We start from the raw sequence: 27,129 nt of genomic DNA, 5'->3' as shown, positions 1-27,129 counted from the left end.
AAAAAACAGTGCATGCCTTTTTTTTGTGAATTGTTCAAATCATAGACGCAAACCTCATGTAGCCTAGCCCATAGGCCTGTTTGTTTGGATAAGGTTTGTATCACAACTAAAGTGGCCAAATAACTTCTCAAAATTAAGCACATTAATCTGCTTTACAACCGGTGTAGAGCCTAACTGGCATACATAGGCAACAGTGAGTTTCACATTTGGGGAAGATAATTTTCACCATAAAAATACACCTTTATAATGAAGCATTACATGCATAATTACATTTGCGGTCACTTTTGAGAATGGTGTTTTCCAGCTAATTGATTGCATTTTGGAACATTCGTGTTTGTCGCCTACTACCGGGTGCGCGTTGCTGCACTTATAACGTGAAGAAATAGCCTAATAGTTTATCAATGTTTTAAACTAAACATTCTGTTCTGTTGCATCAGCCTCATTGCTTTTAAACCCTTTTTTGATGCTAGTGGTTGTATTAATTTGGGAGTTGACTAATAGAATAGGTCTCTTTTGTACTATGGGGGATAGTAGATTGACATAGACTAATGCTTTTTCTGTTCGTTAGGCCTACTCATCTTGATGGCTGTTAAAAAGTAAATGTGGACAGTTCTTCCTTCTAACATCTTCATTATGCACCTCGGTTTTTGATAAGAAGGATGCGCACAGTTGCATCCCCAATGTGTCTGCCTTCACTTGTAGCCCACTTCAGAGCTGAGATGCCTGTGAGAAGGACCCAATCTCATGATGGGCTTTGGCTAATAGGAATTGAGATATCTGAGAGAGCCATGTGAGTGAGAGGTGCTTTGGACCCTAACCTTAACCTTTTTAGCTAACCCTTCCGCTAACCCTAACCTTAACCCTTTAATGTAACTCCTAAACGTAGCCCTAACCTTAACCATATCCCCTTACCTAGCTAAAGTTAGCCAGCTAGCTAATGTCAGCATTAGCCACTTAGCCACCTAGCTAACATCAGTCACAACAAATCAGAATTCGTAACATATCAAACGTTTGGCAAATTCGTAACATGTACATTTTGCAAATTTGGCACATATCATACAAATTCTAATTCGAAACATCCACAAATTAATACATACCATACGAAATGTAACATATCATAGTATATAAAGCATCTTGGACTTACATGCAGAATATTATGCAATGCTCTGAGACCAGGTTGAGTGTCTGCACACTCAGCCCCCAAAGTGGTTGTCTCAGGAGCAGCACGCTACACTGTGCCTTTTAGTCCTGTGTCTGGGGAAGCAGGAACAGAAGAGGTATACTCTTTGGCTATCCCCATAGGATAACCCTTTTTATTCCAGGTAGAACCTTTTTTGGTTCCATGTAGAACTCTTATGGGTTCCACGTAGAACCCTCTGTGTAAAGGGTTCTACATGGAACTCAAAAGGCTTCTACCTGGAACAAAAAAAATGTTATTCAAAGGGTTCTCTTATGGGGACAGCCGAAGAACCCTTTACGGTTCTAGATAGCACCTTTTTTTCTGAGTGTAGTGACTGGTTTGGAGCAGGAGAGCAGGAGTGTGAGCTGAAATGAGAGCTTTGTTTGAAATGTTTCCACCTGCGTGTTGACACAACCTAACAGCTCATTTCCACTCCGACTGTTCCTCCAAATCATATTAATGAGTAAAGAATTGAGTCAGACATACTAAACAGTAGGGATCCTCCACGGGGTCCTTGTCTTTGCTTTCTGTTTTTAACGATGGCTGTCACCCTCTGGCTGTTACGCTCTGCAGACACTGAGTCTATTTCTCAGCTTTGTTATGCTCCATATACAGACTACTGTTGTAATTTATAGTAACAGCAATCAGATTCAACAATCAAAGATGCCACACATTATTGGTATTAACACACCTACAGTAGATCTCTATGAGTGAGGCAGGAGTTTTGACTAACTACCTTATCTTTCTAGGCTTTACCTTAGACCACCTCTGTCTGTCACTATTGCTTTATTGTTGGTCTGGTGTTGTTAAAAGTATATTTTTGCTGTCATGGTGTTTTTTCAACAGACTCCAGGTTTTGGTGTTATCTGTACTGGACCTCAGGAATATAATCTCAGAGAGGCTGCTGGACCAGTGAGGCAGAGCAGAGTGGGCCTGCGCTCCGACAGGCAGAGGCCTGTTTTATAGCTCCCATTACGGACATGGTTAGCTCAATCCATCATCCACGCCAACTAATGATTGCTACCATACATCCTATGTAGCACAATTCTTTTAAGGACAGGGAAGTTGAAGCCCATTCATCTTGCTGCTCTGGACTAATAGCGGTTTGACAACTGGTACAGAGGCAATTCTTCTCCCCACTATAACATTAAAGGACCAGCTCTGAAATGGAACTGTGTCTAGTTTCCCAGTTGCGATGTAAGCATTACAATGATTGTACCAGATGCATCGTTATTTACGAGTGTTTCCCAAACAAGCATGTAGAGAGAAAATTCGCTAAGTGCACGACCATGTGTCGATACTGACAGGATCAAATGAAAAGCAGCGCTGCCTTCGGATCAGCTTTCTCCATTCAAATCTTACCTTAACATTAGGATTATTACCAGCTATTGCTGCAAATAGTCTATTGAGGCGGCTTATTATACTTACCCAATAATAATGCAGTAAATCACAGATTGGGCACATCATTGGGCACATGTTTTCACACATCATGAAACACATTGAGGCACAAATTACAGACAGTAGCCTAGTCTCAAAGTAGAATTCAATTGGTTGAAGATGAAATTGATTTCAATATGATTTATATAGCCTATAGTATATAGATCCACGTAGACTACGTATCTTTTAATACAGTAATTTCGGTTTTCTTTTGAAACATAATTTTATTCTTCACTTGTTTGTAATAATTGCAACAAAAATTTGTATTTGTAGCAGTGGTGTAAAGTACTTAAATAAAAATTACTTTAAAGTACTACTTAAAGGAAAACGCCACCCAAAGACCATCTTTTGGTATTTGTTTCATTAGTCCATTGTTGATATAGTCCCAAAAGGTTTTGCTTGTCAGCAATCAAGTTTTCAAGATATGTGACTTTCAAAATATAGAAATCATCCCTGTATGATGCATTTCTGTCATATGATGCCCTGTTTTGCATCATATGATACAAAATGCATCATGCGGGATGATTTCTGTATTTTGAACGTGACATATCTTGAAACTTGATTGCTGACAAGCAAAACATTTGGGTGGAGTTTTCCTTTAAGTTGTTTTTTAGGGTATCTGTACCTTACTATTTATATTTTTTACAACTTTTACTTCACTTCATTCCTAAAGAAAATAGTGTAATTTTTATTCCATACATTTTCACTGACACCCAAAAGTACTTGTTACATGTTGAATGCATAGCAGGACAGGAAAAAATGTCAAATTCACACACTTATGAAGAGAACATCCCTGGTCATCCTACTGCCTCAGATCTGGCGGATTCACTAAACACACATGCTTCGTTTGTAAATTAAATACAATTTTGTCTGAGTGTTGGAGTGTGCCCCTGGCTATCTGTACATTTAAAAAAACATAAAAGTGGTGCTCTCTGATTTGCTTAATATAAGGAATTTGAAATGTATACTTTTGTATGTACTTTTGATACTTAAGTATATTTAAACCAAATGCTTTTGGACTTTTATTTTAATGTGTGTCTTTCAATTTTACTTGAGTCATTTTCTATTAATGTATTTTTTACTTTTACTCAAGTATGACAATTGGATACATTTTCCAAACCTGATTTGTAGTCAACTTTGTTCTGAAGTTATCTGGGAAACAAGGCCCTGATCTCCAACTCTACTTCTACCCTCTAAACCAAACGTAAAGTTCCCTGCCACAGCTGTGTGTGTAGACTTGCACACTGAGACTCATTAGTCATTGCAAACATGTCCCAATCTATTTGCAAATGTACTTTTAAACTGCAAATAATTGTAGCAGCTGGAGTGGAGTATTTATAACCCAAGTAGAATACTAATGAAAACAGCACTGCTTGACCAATTATACCACATTTTTCATACACAAGATTTACTCTGTGTGTGTGTGTGTGTGTGTGTGTGTGTGTGTGTGTGTGTGTGTGTGTGTGTGTGTGTGTGTGTGTGTGTGTGTGTGTGTGCAGTGTCAAATCAAATCAAAGTTTATTTGTCACATGCACAGGATACAGCAGGTGTAAACAGTAGGGTGAAATGCTAACTTGTAAGCTCTTGCGAGCTCTAATGCAGTATTAGATATCAAAGGTAAGACAATATGATAAAATACAAACACACGACAAATAAAAACACACAAAAATGTACTCTATATACAGGGTCAGTACCAATACCTTACCTATGTGCAAGGATACTGGTGGTAGTTTAGGTAGATATGTACAAGTAACCAGGTGTAAAAGTGAAATATCATATTACATAAGTATTCAGACCCTTTACTCAGCACTTTGTTGAAGCACCTTTGGCAGCAATTACAGCCGCGAGTCTTCTTGACGCTACAAGCTTTGCACACCTGTATTTGGGGAGTTTCTCCCATTATTCTCTGCAGATCTTCTCAAGCTCTGTCAGGTTGGATGGGGAGTGTCGCGGCACAGCTATTTTCAGGTCTCTCCAGAGATGTTCGATCGGGTTCAAGTCTGGGCTCTGGCTGGGCCACTCAAGGACATTCAGAGACTTGTCCCGAAGCCACTCTTGCGTTGTCTTGGCTGTGTGATTAGGGTCGTGTTGGAAGGTCATTCTTCACCCCAGTCTGAGGTCCTGAGCGATCTGGAATAGGTTTTCATCAAGGATCTCTCGGTACTTTGCTCTGTTCATCTTTGCCTCGAACCTGACAGGTATCCCAGTCCCTGCTGCCACCACCATGCTTCACTGTAGGGATGATGCCAGGTTTCCTCCAGACGTGACGCTTGGCATTTAGGCTTGGCATTTAGGCCAAAGAGTTCAATCTTAGTTTCATCAGACCTGGTCTGAGAGTCCTTTAGGTGCCTTTTGGCAAACTCCAAGTGGGCTGTCATGTGTCTTTTACTGAGGAGTGGCTTCCGTCTGGCCACTCTACGATAAAGGCCTGATTGGTGGAGTGCTGCAGAGATGGTTGTCCTTCTGGAAGGTTCTCCCATCTCCACAGAGGAACTCTGGAGCTCTGTCCGAGTCACCTTCGGGTTCTCGGTCACCTCCCTGACCAAGGCTCTTCTCCCCCGATTTGCAGGGCAGCCAGCTCTAGGAAGTATTGGATGTTCCAAACTTCTTCTATTTAAGAATGATGGAGGCCACTGTGTTCTTTTGGGACCTTCACTATTGCAGAAATGTTTTGGTACCCTTCCCCAGATCTGTGCCTCAACACAATCCTGTCTCGGAGCTCTACGGACATTTCCTTCGACCTCATTGCTTGGTTTTTGCTCAGACATGCACTGTCAACTGTGGGACCTTATATAGACAGGTGTGTGCCTTTCCCAATCAATAGAATTTACCATAGGTGGAATCCACTCAAGTTGTAGAAACATCTCAAGGATGATTAATGGAAACAGGATGCATCTGAGCTCAATTTTGAGTCTCATAGCGAGGGGTCTGAGTAGTTATGTAAATAAGGTATTTTTATTTTTTATAAATTAGCAACAATTTATAAAAACCTGTTTTCACTTTTCATTATGGGGTATTGTGTGTAGATTGATGAGGAAACATTGAATGTAATGCAATTTTAGAATAGGGCTGTAACGGAACAAAATGTGGAAAAAGTCAAGGGGTCTGAATATTTTCCGAATGCACTGTATGTCAGTCTTGGATTGATCAAAATGTTTTTCCCCAGGTGCATGAACAATGAGGATATTTACTGTGATTTGGACGGGAACCGATGGCCAAATGCTCAAGACAGGCTTGATGCAAACTAGTGCCTGCTAAATATTATGTTTCTTTCATTTGTTTCATTGGTTACATTGTAAAATATGTCTTCAATGATCACACCTTTGATCACACATGGGATAGAAATTATGTAAAATTTGATGTTCAGTCAATTTTAATGGGTAGTGTAAGTGTATTGCCTAACGTGAAAACAGTGTAATGTACTGTACAGTACTGTAACATACTACATTCAAAGGGTCATTTATAGACAAGTATCTTGAATGTTTTGCTATTGGATTAACTGGTTGTTAAAATAACTAAATTGAGAAGATTTCAATATGTTGTGTTTTGGTGATTAAACCAATGTACTCATTACATTTCACAGTAAACTTATATATTGGATCAATGGTTGTATGGTAAAATGAATGCACAATGAAAGGTTTTGAATGTACTGTAAGACTGGCTGTGTGACAAGTGTTACCAGTTCGGAGTTTTGTACTAAGAGTTTAGAAAACTAGTACCAAAACTATAAACAAAAACTGTTATAAGAAATAGTAGCAGCAGTGTATATGGTGAAAGTGTGTGTGCATGTGGAATTGTGTATGGGCGTCAACGTGCGATAATATCAGTGTCAGTTTAAACATGTGTGAATTTGTGGGTAGAGACATGTGAGTGTGCATGGAGTCAGTGCAGATAGAGTCAGTGCAGACAGTCCATGGATGACGGTGGGCAGCCATTGATTAGCTGTTCAACAGTCTTATTGCTTGGGGATGGAAGATGTCTGTGAGCCTGTTGGTCCGAGACCTGATGCTCTGGTACCGCCTGCCGGATGGTAGTGGAGAGGACAGTACATGGCTGGGGTGGCTGAAGTATTTGGCAATTTTCCAGGCTTCCTCAAACACCGCCTGGTAGAAATGTCCTGGATGGCTGGGAGCTTGCATCAGTATACATATAATTCAAGTAAAATGGTGCTGCTATGATAACAACTGATTCCACTTCGAAAGAACATTTCGATGAATTTTATAATATGAAATCATATCAATCCAGTCATGACTGATTCAATCTTAATTATCCCTCCCTCCCTCCCTCTCTCCCACTCTCTCACTCTCTCCATCTAGCTTTCGTTCTAAGCTGTGCCTTCCCTAAGGAGCCAGCCAATGGGGAAGTATCAGTGACTCACCTCCATGCTGGGGGAGAGGCCTACTTCCAGTGTCTGACTGGTTACCAGCTGCAAGGCCCCACCATGCTCACCTGTCGCAACGCCACTACACCTTACTGGAGTGGCAAGGAGCCCAAATGCCTGGGTAAGAGCCAACAACACTGCTTCCTTGCTGCCAAACACACACACACACACACACACACACACACACACACACACACACACACACACACACACACACACACACACACAAACACATACTATACATCCGGCGCCGACAGAGATGGCCGCCTCGCTTCGCGTTCCTAGGAAACTATGCAGTATTTTTTTTTAATTTTTTTTATTTCTTACATTGCTACCCCAGGAAATCTTAGGTTTTATTACATACAGTCGGGAGGAACTATTGGATATAAGAGCAACGTCAACTCACCAACATTACGACCAGGAATACGACTTTCCTGAAGCGGATCCTCTGTTAAGCCCAGCGCCCAGGACAATGGATTGGATCCCAGTCTGCGACCCAAAACAACAGCACCGCAGAAGGGGCAGACGGAGCGGTCTTCTGGTCAGGCTCCGTAGATGGGCACATTGTGCACCGCTCCCGAGCATACTACTCGCCAATGTCCAGTCTCTTGACAACAAGGTATGCGAAATCCGAGCAAGGGTTGCCTTCCAGAGAGACATCAGAGACTGTAACGTTCTTTGTTTCACGGAAACATGGCTCACTCGAGACACGCTATCGGAGTCGGTACAGCCACCTGGTTTCTTCACGCATCGCGCCGACAGAAAAAAACAAGCATCTCTCTGGTAAGAAGAAGGGCAGGGGTGTATGCCTTATGATTAACGAGACGTGGTGTGATCATAACAACATACAGGAACTCAAGTCCTTTTGTTCACCTGACTTAGAATTCCTCACAATCAAATGCCGACGGCATTATCTACCAAGAGAATTCTCTTCGATCATAATCACAGTCGTGTATATTCCCCCCCAAGCAGACACATTGACGGCCCTGAAAGAACTTCATTCGACTCTATGTAAACTGGAAACCGCATATCCTGAGGCTGCATTTATTGTAGCTGGGGATTTTAACAAGGCTAATCTGAAAACAAGGCTCCCTAAATTCTATCAGCATATCGATTGTGCGACCAGAGCTGGCAAAACCCTGGATCATTGTTATTTTAACTTCCGCAACGCATATAAGGCCCTCCCCCGCCCTCCTTTCGGAAAAGCTGACCACGACTCCATTTTTTTGCTCCCAGCCTATAGACAGAAACTAAAACAGGAAGCACCCATGCTCAGGTCTGTTCAACACTGGTCCGACCAATTGGATTCCACGCTTCAAGATTGCTTCGATCACGTGGACTGGGATATGTTCCGCACAGCGTCGAACAACAACATTTATGAATACGCTGATTCGGTGAGTGAGTTTATTAGCAAGGGCATCGGTGATGTTGTACCCACAGTGTCTATTAAAACATTCTCTAACCAGAAACTGTGGATTGATGGCAGCATTCGCGCAAAACTGAAAGCGCGAACCACTGCTTTTAATCAGGGCAAGGTGAACGGAAACATGACCGATTACAAACAGTGTAGCTATTCCCTCCGCAAGGCAATCAAACAAGCTAAGCATCAGTATAGAGACAAAGTAGAGTCGCAATTCAACAGCTCAGACACGAGAGGTATGTGGCAGGGTCTACAGTCAATCACGGACTACAAAAGAAAAACCAGCCCCGTCGCGGACCACGACGTCTTGCTCCCAGACAGACTAAACAACTTCTTTGCTCACTTTGAGGACATTTCAGTGCCACTGACACGGCCCGCTACCAAAACCTGTGGGCTCTCCTTCACTGCAGCCAACGTGAGTAAAACATTTAAACGTGTTAACCCTCGCAAGGCTGCAGGCCCAGACGGCATCCCCAGCCGCGTCCTCAGAGCATGCGCAGACCAGCTGGCTGGTGTGTTTACGGACATATTCAATCAATCCTTATCCCAGTGTGCTGTTCCCACATGCTTCAAGATGGCCACCATTGTTCCTGTTCCCAAGAAACCTAAGGTAACTGAGTTAAATGACTACCGCCCCGTAGCACTCTCTTCCTGTCATCATGAAGTGCTTTGAGAGACTAGTCAAGGATCATATCACCTCCACCCTACCTGACACGCTAGACCCACTACAATTTGCTTACCGCCCCAATAGGTCTACAGACGACGCAATCACACTGCACACTGCCCTAACCCATCTGGACAAGAGGAATACCTATGTAAGAATGCTGTTCATTGACTACAGCTCGGCATTTAACACCATAGTACCCTCCAAACTCGTCATTAATCTCGAGACCCTGGGTCTCGACCCCGCCCTGTGCAACTGGGTCCTGGACTTTCTGATGGGCCGCCGCCAGGTGGTGAGGGTAGGCAACAACATCTCCATCCCGCTGATCCTCAACACTGGGGCCCCACAAGGGTGCGTTCTCAGCCCTCTCCTGTACTCCTTGTTCATCCACGACTTCAACTCAATCATCAAGTTTGCAGACGACACTACAGTGGTAGGCTTGATTACCAACAACGACGAGACGGCCTACAGGGAGGAGGTGAGGGCCCTCGGAGTGTGGTGTCAGGAAAATAACCTCACACTCAATGTCAACAAAACAAAGCAGATAATCGTGGACTTCAGGAAACAGCAGAGGGAGCAGCCCCCTATCCACATCGATGGGACAGTAGTGGAGAGGGTGGAAAGTTTTAAGTTCCTTGGAGTACACATCACGGACAAACTGAAATGGTCCACCCACACAGACAACGTCAGGAGGCTGAAGAAATTCGGCTTGTCACCAAAAACACTCAAACTTTTACAGATGCACAATCGAGAGCATCCTGTTGGGCTGTATCACCGCCTGGTATGGCAACTGCTCCGCCCATAACCGTAAGGCTCTCCAGAGGGTAGTGAGGTCTGCACAATGCATCACCGGGGGCAAACTACCTGCCCTCCAGGACACCTACACCACCCGATGTCACAGGAAGGCCAAAAAGATCATCAAGGACAACAACCACCCGAGCCAATGCCTGTTCACCCCACTATCATCCAGAAGGCGAGGTCAGTACAGGTACATCAAAGCTGGGACCGAGAGACTGAAAAAAAGCTTCTATCTCAAGGCCATCAGACTGTCAAACAGCCATCACTAACATTGAGTAGCTGCTGCCAACATACTGACTCAACTCTAGCCACTTTAATATCAGAATAATTGATGTAATAAATGTATCACTAGCCACTTTAAACAATGCCACTTTATATAATCTTTACATACCCTACATTACTCATCTCATATGTATATACTGTACTCTATACCATCTACTGCATCTTGCCTATGCTGTTCGGCCATCACTCATTATGTACATATTCTTATTCATTCCTTTACACTTGTGTGTATAAGGTAGTTGTTGTGAAATTGTTAGGTTAGATTACTTGTTCGATATTACTGCATGGTCAGAACTAGAAGCACAAGCATTTCGCTACACTCGCAATAACATCTGCTAACCATGTGTATGTGACAAATAAAATTAGATTTCACACACACACACACACACACACACACACACACACACACACACACACACACACACACACACACACACACACACACACACACACACACACACACTTTAGCTCTTAAACCCCAGGATCCATCCAGCCGCTCACTGAGAACCAATGGGAATATATAGTACCCCCTCAGAGAACGCCACAGAGGCTGACAACTGAGGAGAATTACATTTCAGCTGAATGATTAAAGTAATTAAACTCAGTTTAAATGGACTGGGTGTTATTTGTCTCCCACTGCCCAGAGGTTAATTGAGGTTTATGGTGTGCTTTCTATGGTAGGTCATCCAGACTGTTCTCATAGACTAGATTTAACAGTAAATGTAGATCAGGGAGACTCATCACAGACAACTTTAGCATTTTAGTTAAATAGTAACTTTGCAACTACTTACTACTTTTTAGCTACTTTGCAACTACTTAACATGTTAGCTAATCCTAACCCTAACCCAGACCTTAACCCTAGCCTTAACTCCTAACCCCTAGCCTTGCTAACGTTAACCGGCTAGCTAACGTTAGCAATAGCATTAGCCTCCTAGCCAACGTTAGCCACAACAAATTGGAATTCGTAACATTTTTATTTTATTTTTTATTTATTTCACCTTTATTTAACCAGGTACATATCATATCATGTGTTTTTACAAAATGTTTACATATTGTCAATTTTTGCTAATTCGTAACATATTGTACGAATTGCAATTAGTAACATATCATATGAAATGGATGATGGACATCCACAAATTAATACATACCATACGAAGTGGGGTATCTGATTTAAGTACAGAATAATACGACATAATAATTAATAATAATGAATAATACAGCGTCGTCCGGGTTAGGAGAGGGTTGTGCGCTTGTACCCTGACACGGTCGCCAGGTGTACGGTGTTTCCTCCGACACATTGGTGTGGCTGGCTTTAGGGTTAAGCGGGCATTGTGTCAAGAAGCAGTGCGTCTTGACTGGGTTGTGTTTCGAAGGACGCACGGCTCTCGACCTTTACCTCTCCCGAGTCCGTACGGGGGTTGCAGCGATGGGACAAGACTATAACTACCAATTGGATACCATGAAATTGGGGAGAAAAAAGGGGTAAAATAAATATAAAAAAATATATATATATATATATATATATATATATATATATATATATATACACACACTGCTCCAAAAAATAAAGGGAACACTAAAATAACACATCCTAGCTCTGAATGAATGAAATAATCTTATTAAATACTTTTTTCTTTACATAGTTGAATGTGCTGACAACAAAATCACACAAAAATAATCAATGGAAATCCAATTTATCAACCCATGGAGGTCTGGATTTGGAGTCACACTCAAAATTAAAGTGGAAAACCACACTACAGGCTGATCCAACTTTGATGTAATGTCCTTAAAACAAGTCAAAATGAGGCTCAGTAGTGTGTGTGGCCTCCACATGCCTGTATGACCTCCCTACCACGCCTGGGCATGCTCCTGATGAGGTGGCGGATGGTCTCCTGAGGGATCTCCTCCCAGACCTGGACTAAAGCATCCGCCAACTCCTGGACAGTCTGTGGTGCAACGTGGCGTTGGTGGATGGAGCGAGACATGATGTCCCAGATGTGCTCAATTGGATTCAGGTCTGGGGAACGGGCAGGCCAGTCCATAGCATCAATGCCTTCCTCTTGCAGGAACTGCTGACACACTCCAGCCACATGAGGTCTAGCATTGTCTTGCATTAGGAGGAACCCAGGGCCAACCGCACCAGCATATCATCTCACAAGGGGTCTGAGGATCTCACCTCGGTACCTAATGGCAGTCAGGCTACCTCTGGCGAGCACATGGAGGGCTGTGCGGCCCCCCAAAGAAATGCCACCCCACACCATGACTGACCCACCGCCAAACCGGTCATGCTGGAGGATGTTGCAGGCAGCAGAGCGTTCTCCACGGCGTCTCCAGACTCTGTCACGTCTGTCACATGTGCTCAGTGTGAACCAGCTTTCATCTGTGTAGAGCACAGGGCGCCAGTGGCGAATTTGCAAATCTTGGTGTTCTCTGGCAAATGCCAAACGTCCTGCATGGTGTTGGGCTGTAAGCCCAACCCCCACCTGTGAACGTCGGGCCCTCACACCACCCTCATGGAGTCTGTTTCTGACCGTTTGAGCAGACACATGCACATTTGTGGCCTGCTGGAGGTCATTTTACAGGGCTCTGGCAGTGCTCCTCCTGCTCCTCCTTGCACAAAGGCGGAGGTAGCGGTCCTGCTGCTGGGTTGTTGCCCTCCTACGGCCTCCTCCACGTCTCCTGATGTACTGGCCTGTCTCCTGGTAGCGCCTCCATGCTCTGGACACTACGCTGACAGACACAGCAAACCTTCTTGCCACAGCTCGCATTGATGTGCCATCCTGGATGAGCTGCACTACCTGAGCCACTTGTGTGGGTTGTAGACTCCGTCTCATGCTACCACTAAAGTGAAAGCACCGCCAGCATTCAAAAGTGACCAAAACATCAGCCAGGAAGCATTTGCACAACAGCATGTGAAATTTATTGTCAATCAGTGTTGCTTTCCAAGTCGACAGTTTGATTTCACAGAAGTGTGATTGACTTGGAGTTACATTGTGTTGTTTAAGTGTTCCCTTTATTTTTTTGAGCAGTGTATATATACAGTATATATATATATATTTTATATGTCTTGCGGGCCGGTGCTGCTGGTGGAAACGTAATTTAGCTGAGTCTATCTTTAAGCTGAAATAAATGTAAACGCTTACCTTGTTTTCCTCGTATTTATTTGACACACCAGAGTTATGGATGCAAGGACTAACCATCCAAGATATTACAATTATACACACTTATCCATGTTTTGAGGCTATACAGTGTTTGTTCACATTTACTTTGTTTACAAACGATGGCGTATAACAAGCTTATATTTTGGGTTCCAATGTGGTGCGATAGTTGAACTAAGCTCATGAGGCATTTATAAGCTCTGGTCTTCAAGAATAAATGGATAAATATCATTCATTTAATAAGAGCTCCCGAGTGGCGCAGCAGTCTTAGGCACTGCATTGCAGTGCTAGAGGCGTCACTACAGACCCTGGTTCGCTTCCAGGCTGTATGACAACCGGCCGTGATTGGGAGTCCCATAGGGTGGCGCACAATTGTCCCTGTGCCGTCCAGGTTAGGGTTTGGCCGGGCTAGGCCGTCATTGTAAATAAGAATTTCTTCTTAACTGACTTGCCTAGTTAAATAAAGGTTAAATAAAAATAAAAATAAATGTATACATCAAAAAATGGATGTGGCATCAGCAGATGGCCCCTTTAAACCAACCCTGAGACAGCTGCTGCATTGTGATTGGACGATATCTAACGCATGACAAATCATGACGTTCTAAACCATTTGGTTTTCAGGGGAAAAGCAGAGATGACGCAAAGCCTGAAAATCGGGTTTCTTTAAAACCCACTCATGCGGTTCTTTTACACGTGCTATATTAGGTTATTCAAAGCAGAGATGTTTCACTGGCTTATTTTTTATGGACTGGTGGGTAGGGAGAGCGGGGAGGGGACAATAAGTAGACCAGAGCTATCTGTTATTGTTTAGTTTCACACTTTAAAAAATTCTGTCTGTGTAAGTGGGCGTTCCCTTTCTCATGTGAGCATGGTAAACTGAATTTATCCACTTTGGTTCCAAGGATCCAGCCTAAAATAATGATTTCCTGCTGTGGCCAGACATGGAAAGGTTTGGCTATACTTGCAGCTGTATAGCCACATTGCTATCATGAGACATGGGTTAGGTCGTTAGTGCTTTGACTTATGTTGCTCTTTGTCCTGTTAATTATTTTGTAAATATTGTAGGTAGGCCTACTTGACTATTGTTTATATCCACTGTGAAAATAATAGCTCTCACTGCGACGGCCAACTTCACCTTGTGTAAAGCCCATGCCTCCCTGTATACCAGTGATAGACTGTACTTAGGTCTTATTAAGTGAGCTTTTACACCATGTCAGTTGAGTGTCATCATTAAGGTCCAAAGTTGATTGGTTGTGCTGTGAGGCCTGGTTTCGTAGTGTCTGATTACCAGTATGGGAAGAGGGAGCAGTGCTGCGGAGACGAGACCTAGCTAGTGGCTAGCACTATAGTAATTAGGAGTGGGCTACATGACTAACGTTCACCTGCTCTGGGATAGGGAAGATACCTAGTCAATTGTACAACTGAATGCATTCAAATGAAATGTGTCTTCCGCATTTAACCCAACCCCTCTGAATCAGAGAGGTGCGGAGGGCTGCCTTAATCGACATCCACATCTTCTGCGCCCGGGGAATTGTGGGTTAACTGCCTTGCTCAGAGACAGAACGGCAGATCTTTACCTTGTCAGCTCGGGGATTCGGTACAGCAACCTTTCGGTTACTGGCCCAATGCTCTAACCACTAGGCTACCTGCCACTCCATATAGCACCATCTCTTCTGCCAGCCCCACTCTCACTCCCTACAGCTGTTCTGCACTGATACTATTCTGCTGCTATGCTCTCCTCACTAGTCCATCATCACACAGTCAGAAAGTCAGTCAGTCCCTGGTGAGATGGCTATTTGCCAGACCACCACACAGCTCCCAGACTCCCAAACATTCTCCTTCTCTTTCAGTACAGGAATGGAAACTTTCTTACTCCTGACCTCAGGTTCTATGTACTGTGATATTAGTCAGCAAAGAGAGAGCAGAAAACCAACATTTTTATAGAAAATAAGCCTTTCTACAAAGGGACATTTAAGTTATTTTTATGTCTAACTTTTTCTCTCTGTGTCCTATCCTTCCCTTCCTCTCACTCCGTCTCCTTATCTCTCTTATCAAATCCATCCTCAATACAGCTTCCTGTGGTGGTATGATTAAAAATGCCACGTTGGGCCGTATTGTCTCTCCTGGATTCCCTGGCAACTACAGCAACAACTTGACGTGCCATTGGGTACTGGAAGCTCCTGAAGGCCACCGGCTTCATGTTCACTTTGAGAAAATGGCTTTGGCTGAGGATGATGACAGGTAGAGTACACAGAAAGATGGATGGAAGCTCTGTGTGTGTGTGTGTGTGTGTGTGTGTGTGTGTGTGTGTGTGTGTGTGTGTGTGTGTGTGTGTGTGTGTGTGTGTGTGTGTGTGTGTGTGTGTGTGTGTGTGTGTGTGAAGGGGGGTGTTGGTGCGTGCTCAAGTGGTAGAACTTGGAGGCGTCTCTTTTATTTGTTGCTAATTAGTTGCCAGTTGGGCTAGATATGGCAGATTTTACCTCAGGCTGTCAGAATGCAATGCAACACTGGGCAACAACACCTAGCCTAATTGTATGCCTTAAATAGGCATATGCTTGCTAAGGCTAGGCAACTAAATCCCATATGTCAGTGACTATGAGTCAAATTTGAACGGATTGGAGGATGAAATTGTAACGGCTTTATGTCATTTCAAATAATTAACTGTATTTCCTCTTGCAAATTAATTGAGGGACTATAGAGGCCACTCAGACGCGGGGAGACGGTATTTAATTACATTTTTGTACCATAACTACTATGTCTCAAGGCTATGGTAACAAACTGACATTTAATAAAGCCGCTTGCTGCCGAATTGTGTAGAATCTTATCACAGGGTTATTACGGCCAAAGATGAAACAATGAGCGGCACTTCAGAACCACTCACCACTCCTTTTGGATGTTTCTCTTAGTCCTCAATGGCAAGTGTGTCTCATTCCCCCTTCCCCCATTTTATTAAGCACTATTTTTGATGGTGTTTCAGACTCCTTATAAAGAATGGGAACAACATTGACTCCCCTCCGGTGTATGACTCCTATGAGGTGGAGTACCTGCCCAATGAGGGCGTGGTGAGCACAGGCCGTCACCTCTTTGTGGAGTTCACCACAGATGGGACGGTCACCTCTACGGGAGCAGCTATCAGATATGAAGGTACTTCAAAGAATCAACAGAATACTAGCATTTATTCAACCTATGCTAAGTAATGTGAAATTGAGGATAGATGGTGACTTATTGTAACAAAAAATCCACGTGTGATTTGTGTCCTGCAGCTTTTGCAAAGGGCACATGCTATGGGCCATTTGTGAAATATGGCAACTTCACCAGCAGTGACACAGCCTACGGTGTGGGTGCGGTGGTGGAGTTTGCCTGTGACCCTGGCTACACTCTGGAGCAGGGCTCAGTCATCATCGAGTGTCTGGACGCAGAGAACCCCCAGTGGAACGAGACAGAGCCAGCATGCAGGGGTCAGTCCTCATCCCATTACAAAGCCAGGCCACAGAATTTCCTCTGCTCGTGGTTGGCTAATTCTCTATCAGCATCTGAGTACAATCTAGGAACCCCAACCACAATAAACCCAGCTACCCCAGTCTCCTAGGATCTGATCCTCAATGACTTTTCAATATGTAATGCATCCTAGCCCATGTGTTTCGAGGGCAGGTTTCAGTAGTGCTACAGACTAAAGGTATTCCCCTGTGCAGTCTAGGCTACACACTGAGCCATATGGCCAATGGCCATCAAAGCCTGTATTCTCTCTTTCTCCCTGCTGCTCTCTCTCTTTCTCTTTCACCATCCTTTTCTTTCATTAATTCTTCCTTTCTTTCTTTATTTCTCTCTCTCTCTCTCTCTCACTCTCTTGCTCCCTTTCCCCCCTTTACTTTAGCTTTTTCTCTCTCACTCTTTCTCTTTCCCACAGACACACACACACTGACCTCACAACCGCTTACACTTTATCTACTTCCCCCGCACTGTGCCCCCACACCACACTGCCCTTGATCTTACAGCTCTTCGGCAAAGGTAGACATTAAAGGATTCAATTTCTGCTGAGCTACAGTACTGTATTTTACAGTGTTAGCCATTTGTAATGGTTCTATACCACCCCTCTTGCTCTTGAGTTTTCAAGGAGCATGGAAAGTCATTATGAATGGTATTCTGTTCAGCAGTGATGCTCTTTCATCGCCGTCTCTTATTTACCCATGTGAATTCACACGGCATTTGAAAGATGTCCCACAGTCCCCAGACCAACAGCAAAACCACATGTTATTTCATATCATTAGCTCAGCTGGCACTGCCATTTTAGATGTTCAATCACTTTACTGTGAGTAGGCGTACATGTACATGCTGTTAGCTTGATCTTGGTGTTTACTTTTATCTTTGTGCGAACTATTTTGGATTATCACAAAAGTGTTGGCCATGAATTAATGTGTTTCTCAGTACTTGGATTTGACTCTGTGTTTGTGTGTGTGTCCCAGCTGTGTGTAGTGGTGAAATCACAGACTCAGCCGGGGTGGTTCTCTCTCCAAACTGGCCGGAGACCTACGACAAAGGCCAGGACTGCATCTGGGGCATCCACGTGGAAGAGGACAAGAGGATTATGCTGGACATCCAAGTGTAAGTGACAGCTCTCCGCTCCAACAGCAGCCATAGTGGTCACTGCCCAGCTATCACATCATGTTCTGAGAACCATATGTTTCTTAGAGCTTGGTGAGAGTGTGGTTGTCCTTTGGTTATTTAGCGTACAGCTTTCTGTGAATGGTGCAGGATAGTTGCTTGGCTTTGGAACATTATTAGCGCTTTTAACCCTTTGACACGTACGAACACACAAGTGTGATCATTCTACGGTGGTCCCTGCAACATACGCTCAAACCGGTGTGATTAGAACAGTTATTTATAACGTCCAGTTACGATAGACACAACAGTCAGCGTTTGAGCTAGCCACACTGTTTTTACACAGAAACATTTTGCATAAATAGTCTTCACAACGTTATGTCCTCAATGTGAGCAGTTTCGTTTTGGATGCAATGTTCCGACATTCACAGAAGTAGCAACAGCATAACACAACTCTCATCCAAACCGGAAAATGCAGGCTGTATTAGTTGTAGCGCTAACTGAGGAAAGAGTGACCTAACACAAACGGTCCTATTGAGCTCTCGACTGACAGACACCATAATATGAATTAACTAATAGCAATTACTATTTACAGTGGAGCAAAAAAGTATTTAGTCAGCCACCAATTGTGCAAGTTCTCCCACCTAAAAAGATGAGAGAGGCCTGTAAGTTTCATCATAGGTAAACTTGAACTATGACAGACAAAATGAGAGAAAAAAATCCAGAAAATCACATTGTAGGATTTTTAATGAATTTATTTGCAAATTATGGTGGAAAATAAGTATTTGGTCAATAACAAAAGTTTCTCAATACTTTGTTATATACCCTTTGTTGGCAATGACACAGGTCAAACGTTTTCTGTAAGTCTTCACCAGGTTTTCACACACTGTTGCTGGTATTTTGGCCCATTCCTCCATGCAGATCTCCTCTAGAGCAGTGATGTTTTGGGGCTGTCGCTGGGCAACACGGACTTTCAACTCCCTGCAAAGATTTTCTATGGGGTTGAGATCTGGAGACTGGCTAGGCCACTCCAGGACCTTGAAATGCTTCTTACGAAGCCACTCCTTCGTTGCCCGGGCGGTGTGTTTGGGATCATTGCCATGCTGAAAGACCCAGCCACGTTTCATCTTCAATGCCCTTGCTGATGGTAGGCTTTGTTACTTTGGTCCCAGCTCTCTGCAGGTCATTCACTAGGTCCCCCCGTGTGGTTCTGGGATTTTTGCTCACCGTTCTTGTGATCATTTTGACCCCACAGGGTGAGATCTTGCGTGGAGCCCCAGATCGAGGGAGATTATCAGTGGTCTTGTATGTCTTCCATTTCCTAATAATTGCTCCCACAGTTGATTTCTTCAAACCAAGCTGCTTACCTATTGCAGATTCAGTCTTCCCAGCCTGGTGCAGGTCTACAATTTTGTTTCTGGTGTCCTTTGACAGCTCTTTGGTCTTGGCCATAGTGGAGTTTGGAGTGTGACTGTTTGAGGTTGTGGACAGGTGTCTTTTATACTGATAACAAGTTCAAACAGGTGCCATTAATACAGGTAACGAGTGGAGGACAGAGGAGCCTCTTAAAGAATAAGTTACAGGTCTGTGAGAGCCAGAAATCTTGCTTGTTTGTAGGTGACCAAATACTTATTTTCCACCATGATTTACAAATAAATTCATAAAAAATCCTACAATGTGATTTTCAGGAATTTGTTTTCAAATTTTGTCTGTCATAGATGACGTGTACCTATGATGAAAATTACAGGCCTCTCTCGTGTTTTTAAGTGGGAGAACTTGCACAATTGATGGCTGACTAAATACTTTTTTGCCCCACTGTACAATTCATTACGTGTGAGCTCACCGGTGATCGACATAATTGAGTAAAACACTTTCAAAAAATGTACAAGTAATCCGACGATGGGTAGTTTGTGCGCGCTGCCATGTTTGTTTTTCACATCAACCAAATGTAAGAGTTTGATGATAAGTTTGGTCTGTTTGCAGCATGTATGTTGAAGGGAGTTGTGTCGTCTACCATCATTCACTTCCATCATTCACTTACGGAAGTTTACTTGAAAAGACTAATGAACCATCCCTTCACATCTTTGGTCTGACGTTTATGTGACAACAGAATGCATTGTATGATGTCAACAAGCATGGCCCCACACATTGCTGGCAATTAGCTTAGCATTACCTCATCATAATCAGAACAACCTTCAAAAAAGTACATCACAACCTTTAAAAATGCACATAATTTGTGTACATCACAATCTATTCAAGAATCGGAATGCATGATTTGTCACTAGAACTTGAAAACGTGAATAAAACAATAAATATAGTATGCTCCGTACATACAAAGGGTGTGCTGCAGTAGAAACGACAACACGATATACAGAAACAAGCTATAATGATAACACAATAAGGCACTTACTTTGCACACATGTCCAAAGTTAATAGTAGTAAAGAAAACAACAATGAAGGCAATGCAAGCGCCAGCCAGAAAATGTGCCAGGGGGAAAATGTTTGCGCAAGTTCTTTTCTGACAATAGATGTGCAAATGTCTGCATACTTGATCTGGGAAACACTGGGGAAGTGCTTGGGCTCTGTCAAAGAAAATCATTTGTTTGGCTCAGTAATGCCTCAAATGTAAATTGTCCGCAACAGTGAAATGTGCTACTTCTATGTGAATTAATGAGGAGGCAGAACACACCTTAATTCAAACGGTTGCTAGAAAATAAAACTTGTTTGAATTTCTTTTTTTTTATTGACAAGTTGAAACAGCCTATAGATAATTATCAGCTCGCGTGCCTTGGTTTGAGAGCAGCATGCATTAACTGTCCTGTTATGTAACAATCACATTTTGGAACAGTGAGTGCGTTCTGACATCATACGCATAAATAAACTCACTCTGGCGCGACAGTTAGAGATATTTGTAACACACACGGGAAAAGGTTAAGGAACTTGACAAAGAATATAACATTATTTTCATTGTATTTCATTACTTTAACACAGTGGTTATCAATGTTTTCTGAGTCAAAATACAAACATGACATAAACTTAAGCCTATGCAACATTAACCTATTAATAAAAGTACTGTTGCCATGAGGTTTGTGCAGTAGGCTATTGCCAATGCATTGTTGCTCACAACATTTTAAAATATATACACTACCGTTCAAAAGTTTGGGGTCACTTAGAAATGTCTTTGTTCTTGAAAGAAAATAACATTTTTTGTCCATTAAAATAACATCAAAATGATCAGAAATACAGTGTAGGCATTGTTAATGTTGTAAATGGAAACGGCTGATTTTTTTATAGAATATCTTCATAGGCGTACAGAGGCCCATTATCAGCAACCATCACTCCTGTGTTCCAATGGCACGTTATGTTAGCTAATCCAAGTTTATACTTTTAAAAGGCTGATTGATCATTAGAAAACCCTTTTGCAATTATGTTAGCACAGTTGAAAACTGTAGTGCTGATTAAAGAAGCAATAAAACTGGCCTTCTTTAGACTAGTTGAGTATCTAGAGCATCAGCATTTGTGGGTTCGATTACAGGCTCAAAATGGCCAGATACAAAGACCCTTCTTCTGAAACTCGTCAGTCTATTGTTCTGAGAAATTAAGGCTATTCCATGCGAGAAATCGCCAAGAAACTGAAGATCTCATACAATGCTGAGTACTACTCCCTTCACAGAACGGCGCAAACTGGCTCTAACCAGAATAGAAAGAGGAGTGGGAGGCCCCTGTGCACAACTGAGCAAGAGGACAAGTACATTTGAGTGTCTAGTTTGAGAAACAGACGCCTCACAAGTCCTCAACTGGCAGCTTCATTAAATAGTACCGTCAAAGCAACAGTCTCAACATCAACAGTGAAGAGGTGATTCCGGGATGCTGGCCTTCTCACAGTATGAACTTTCTTTTTTGCCTGCTACGTTACAGCAGACACGGTAATCTGAGCCATCCGATTAGCCAAAGGTAGACCTACAGTTGAAGTCGGAAGTTTACATACACCTTAGCCAAATACAATTTAAACTACGTTTTTCACAATTCCTGACATTTAATCCTAGTACAAATTCCCTGTCTTAGGTCAGTTAGGTCACCACTTTATTTTAAGAATGTGAAATGTCAGAATAATAGTAGAGAGAATTATTTATTTCAGCTTTTATTTCTTTCATCACATTCCCAGTGGGTCAGAAGTTTACATACACTCAATTAGTATTTGGTAGCATTGCCTTTAAATTGTTTAACTTGGGTCAAATGTTTCGGGTAGCCTTCCACAAGCTTCCCACAATAAGTTGGTTGAATTTTGGCCCATTCCTCCTGACAGAGCTGATGTAACTGAGTCAGGTTTGTAGACCTCCTTGCTCGCACACGCTTTTTCAGTTCTGCCCACAAATTTTCTATAGGATTGAGGTCAGGGCTTTGTGATGGCCACTCCAATACCTTGACTTTGTTGTCCTTAAGCCATTTTGCCACAACTTTGGAAGTATGCTTGGGGTCATTGTCCATTTGGAAGACCCATTTGTGACCAAACTTTAACTTCCTGACTGATGTCTTGAGAAGTGGATATATTGAAGCAACCAAATTCTCCTACCTCATTATGCCATCTATTTTGTGAAGTGCACCAGTCCCTCCTGCAGCAAAGCACCCCCACAACATGATGCTGCCACCCCCATGCTTCACGGTTGGGATGGTGTTCTTCGGCTTGCAAGCCTCTCCCTTTTTCCTCCAAACATAACGATGGTCATTATGGCCAAACAGTTCTATTTTTGTTTCATCAGACCAGAGGACATTTCTCCAAAAAGTACAATCTTTGTCCCGATGTGCAGTTGCACACCGTAGTCTGGCTTTTTTATGGCGGTTTTGGAGCAGTGGCTTCTTCCTTGCTGAGCGGCCTTTTAGGTTATGTCGATATAGGACTTGTTTTACTGTGGATGTAGATACTTTTGTACCTGTTTCATCCAGCATCTTCACAAGGTCCTTTGCTGTTGTTCTGGGATTGATTTGCACTTTTCACACCAAAGTACGTTCATCTCTAGGAGACAGAACGCGTCTCCTCCCTGAGCGGTATGATGGCTGCGTGATCCCATGGTGTTTATACCTGTTTACTATTGTTTGTACAGATGAATGTGGTACCTTCAGTCATTTGGAAATTGCTCCCAAGGATGAACCAGACTTGTGGAGGTCTACAATTGTTTTTCTGAGGTCTTGGCTGATTTCATTTGATTTTCCCATGATGTGAAGCATCAAGAGTTTGAAGGTAGGCCTTAAAATACATTTACATTTACATTTAAGTCATTTAGCACACGCTCTTATCCAGAGCGACTTACAAATTGGTGCATTCACCTTATGATATCCAGTGGAACAACCACTTTACAATAGTGCATCTAAATATTTTAAGGGGGGGGTTGGAAGGATTACTTTATCCTATCCTAGGTATTCCTTAAAGAGGTGGGGTTTCAGGTGTCTCCGGAAGGTGGTGATTGACTCCGCTGTCCTGGCGTCGTGAGGGAGCTTGTTCCACCATTGGGGTGCCAGAGCAGCGAACAGTTTTGACTGGGCTGAGCGGGAACTGTGCTTCCTCAGAGGTAGGGGGGCCAGCAGGCCAGAGGTGGATGAACGCAGTGCCCTTGTTTGGGTGTAGGGCCTGATCAGAGCCTGAAGGTATGGAGGTGCCGTTCCCTTCACAGCTCCGTAGGCAATCACCATGGTCTTGTAGCGGATGCGAGCTTCAACTGGAAGCCAGTGGAGAGAGCGGAGGAGCGGGGTGACGTGAGAGAACTTGGGAAGGTTGAACACCAGACGGGCTGCGGCGTTCTGGATGAGTTGTAGGGGTTTAATGGCACGGGCAGGGAGCCCAGCCAACAGCGAGTTGCAGTAATCCAGACGGGAGATGACAAGTGCCCAGATTAGGACCTGCGCCGCTTCCTGTGTGAGGCAGGGTCGTACTCTGCGAATGTTGTAGAGCATGAACCTACAGGATCGGGTCACCGCCTTGATGTTAGTGGAGAACGACAGGGTGTTGTCCAGGATCACGCCAAGGTTCTTAGCACTCTGGGAGGAGGACACAAGGGAGTTGTCAACCGTGATGGCGAGATCATGGAACGGGCAGTCCTTCCCCGGGAGGAAGAGCAGCTCCGTCTTGCCGAGGTTCAGCTTGAGGTGGTGATCCGTCATCCACACTGATATGTCTGACAGACATGCAGAGATGCGATTCGCCGCCTGGTTATCAGAAGGGGGAAAGGAGAAGATTAATTGTGTGTCGTCTGCATAGCAATGATAGGAGAGACCATGTGAGGATATGACAGAGCCAAGTGACTTGGTGTATAGCGAGAATAGGAGAGGGCCTAGAACAGAGCCCTGGGGGACACCAGTGGTGAGAGCGCATGGTGCGGAGACAGATTCTTGCCACGCCACCTGGTAGGAGCGACCTGTCAGGTAGGACGCAATCCAAGCGTGGGCCGCGCCGGAGATGCCCAACTCGGAGAGGGTGGAGAGGAGGATCTGATGGTTCACAGTACATATACAAATACATCCACAGGTACACCTCCAATTGACTCAAATGATGTCAATTAGCCTATCAGAAGCTTCTAAAGCCATGACATAATTTTCTGGAATTTTTCAAGCTGTTTAAAGGCACAGTCAACTTAGTGTATGTAAACTCCTGACCCACTGGAATTGTGAGACAGTGAATTATAAGTGAAATAATCTGTCTATAAATAATTGTTGAAAAAATGACTTGTCATGCACAAGGTAGATGTCCTAACCGACTTGCCAAAACTATATTTTGTTAACAAGAAATTTGTGGAGTGGTTGTAAACCTAGTTTTAATGACTCCAACCTAAGTGTATGTAAACTTCCGACTTCAACTGTATATAGTTTGTACCTTCAGACACATAAAATGGTTCAAAATGGGAACACTTCGCCTACCCGGCGTGCAGGGCAGCTAAATTGGATGTAACTTCTGCCAACAGTGCGAGACAAATAAAAAATAAATAGGAACACAATGCTTTATCATAGTTTTTTTAACAGAAATGTTTGTCAATCAACTAGGAATGCCTTGGAGATCGACCAGTTGATTGCGATCCACCTGTTGGTGACCACTACTTTAGCAGAATGTTTCCTAAAAGTTCAGACATGGTTACATTTAATTTAAATGTTTTAGGAACATTCTCCAACTGGTTTGAAATTGGGAATGTTCTCAAATACTTCAGAGAACGTTAAGAAACAATGATCTTTTGTGGGAATTTCAGTACTTCAACATAATGATTCCTTCAGGTTTCCTCATGGCTCTATTTAAAGTAATGTTTTCAAACTGTTCCAAGAATGTTAAGAATCAACGTTCTTATGTGGGAATTTCAGTACTTCAACACTGAAATACTTCAACGTTTCCTACAGGTTTCCTGATGGTTCTATTTAAATTAATGTTCTCAAATTGTTCCGAAAACATTAAGAAAACTTTCCATAAACACCACAAGAAAACTTTAATGTTCAAAGAATGTTATTTAAAAACAAATACATTCCATTCTCAGCATCAACAAAACTCTATCGTCTGTTTGTTCAGGTGTGTTGGCCTCATCCACTAATTGGCCACAGCTGATCTTAATGAGTGTTTGTTTCGTTAGTCTGTTTGAATAGACAAAAATAATTGGGTTTGTATGTATAAAAAAAAACTTGCTCCATTCTGGTGGCGCGGTGGAGTAATTCCATGGATAGAGAACAGAAGATTATAGGTTTGAATCACAGTGATCGTGTCACAATAAAAAAAAGTGTTTTCATGTGTTCTATCGGTTCTTGGAGTTCAAAAAAGTTAACCCAAAATAAGCTATCAGTCTTCCTAAAAGTCTTTTTGAACATTTTTGTGAAAGTTTTAAGGAAGTTATTTTAAAAAAACTCTAATTTTGGTTTTCAGAGCGTTAATAAAACCACCCAGGAAGCCTTTAAAGGAACTGGAGTAAAATGTTCTCAGAATCTCCCTGCAACATAAAAAAAAAAATCATACAACAGGCGAAATTTCCACTTCCGTTTTCAGAACGTTTAAAAACGTTTCTGTTTTACCGGTCAGAAAGCTAATGGCTTCGTTCCCAGAACCAATGTGAAACCAAACACTGCTGGATGCAGTTCAAGCCAACCTTATGTAATTTAAGGTCACAACTTACTTTTCTTCTTTTATGAAAAACATGAAGAGTAGATAGATCCATTTCAAGTCCTGCTACTGAGACTTTTTCACTCACACACAAAAACGTGCACACTCATGGACACACACTCAAACACAAGCTGCAAGTACACAAGGTAAAATCTCAGATTGTAGAACTATCCTAAAGGGAGAGCATTGCTACTGATGTGGAAATCTATGTTTTCGTCCAGTGTATTGAATATTCAGCACAGCTTCCAGCACACACTCTGACCAGATTAGCCACTAAGCCTCCATGCTCTCCCTTTCCCTAGTGTGTGTCTCAGAGTTGGCTTTGAAATGAATATGCTCTGGCAGTGAGACCACTCTGAGCCACTTACCCAGCCCTCTCAACATTGTTAATTCACCACTTAAACACACACACACACACACACACACACACACACACACACACACACACACACACACACACACACACACACACACACACACACACACACACACACACACACACACACACACACACACACGTGCGCACACGTACACACACACGCAGCACTTTCAATAGGCCTGGGCCCCTCCAATAGTCTCTGGTGCTCTGTACATCTTCCTCTGCTGTCTCTTCAGAGCTTTCTGCCAAGGGGACGGACCAGTTTAGTTGGACCTGATCAGAGAGCCTGCCTCACTCATCTTCCAGAAGGGAGTCTCAGATGGCCCCAATGCTTATACTGTATACACTGTGTGTGTGCACGTGCATGTGTAATGTTTATTATGGGTTTCATACGCTAGTGTCACACTCTGGTTGTTTCAGCTAAGTATAATTAAATAACTGGTTCCACAGCCTTTTTTTTATTTACTCAACTTTTCGGTCAAAATGTTACATGAACTTGTGCATGAAAATGTGCAAAAAACACAAAACGTTCACAGACCTGCCCGCTGACGAATAAACAATCCTGAACAAAACACAAACCACAAGGAACAAACTAAATACCCCCCCTACTAATTACAGAAACGGAAACAGGTGCGGACTTAAACAGACAAAACACAATGAACACAGAACATATATCGGTGGCAGCTAGTAGACCGGCGACGACGAC

The 27,129-nt window shown here is 43.0% G+C and overlaps 1 protein-coding gene across 6 annotated transcripts in view; it reads left to right on the top strand.

Moving 5' to 3' along the window:
- The window catches only part of LOC106603277 (seizure protein 6), a 254,630-nt gene that overhangs the window by 197,446 nt on the left and 30,055 nt on the right, over positions 1-27,129 (top strand). For all 6 annotated transcript variants that reach the window (XM_014196718.2, XM_014196716.2, XM_014196715.2 and 3 more), the window contains exons 5-9: positions 6,934-7,119; positions 15,393-15,561; positions 16,298-16,464; positions 16,584-16,778; positions 17,784-17,922. In XM_014196718.2, coding sequence (XP_014052193.1) covers positions 6,934-7,119; positions 15,393-15,561; positions 16,298-16,464; positions 16,584-16,778; positions 17,784-17,922 — 856 coding nt within the window. The remainder of the gene's footprint in view (positions 1-6,933; positions 7,120-15,392; positions 15,562-16,297; positions 16,465-16,583; positions 16,779-17,783; positions 17,923-27,129) is intronic.

Source organism: Salmo salar, chromosome ssa04, assembly GCF_905237065.1.
Source record: "Salmo salar chromosome ssa04, Ssal_v3.1, whole genome shotgun sequence".
NCBI lineage: Eukaryota > Metazoa > Chordata > Actinopteri > Salmoniformes > Salmonidae > Salmo > Salmo salar.
This window is presented reverse-complemented; position numbering and strand designations above follow the sequence as displayed.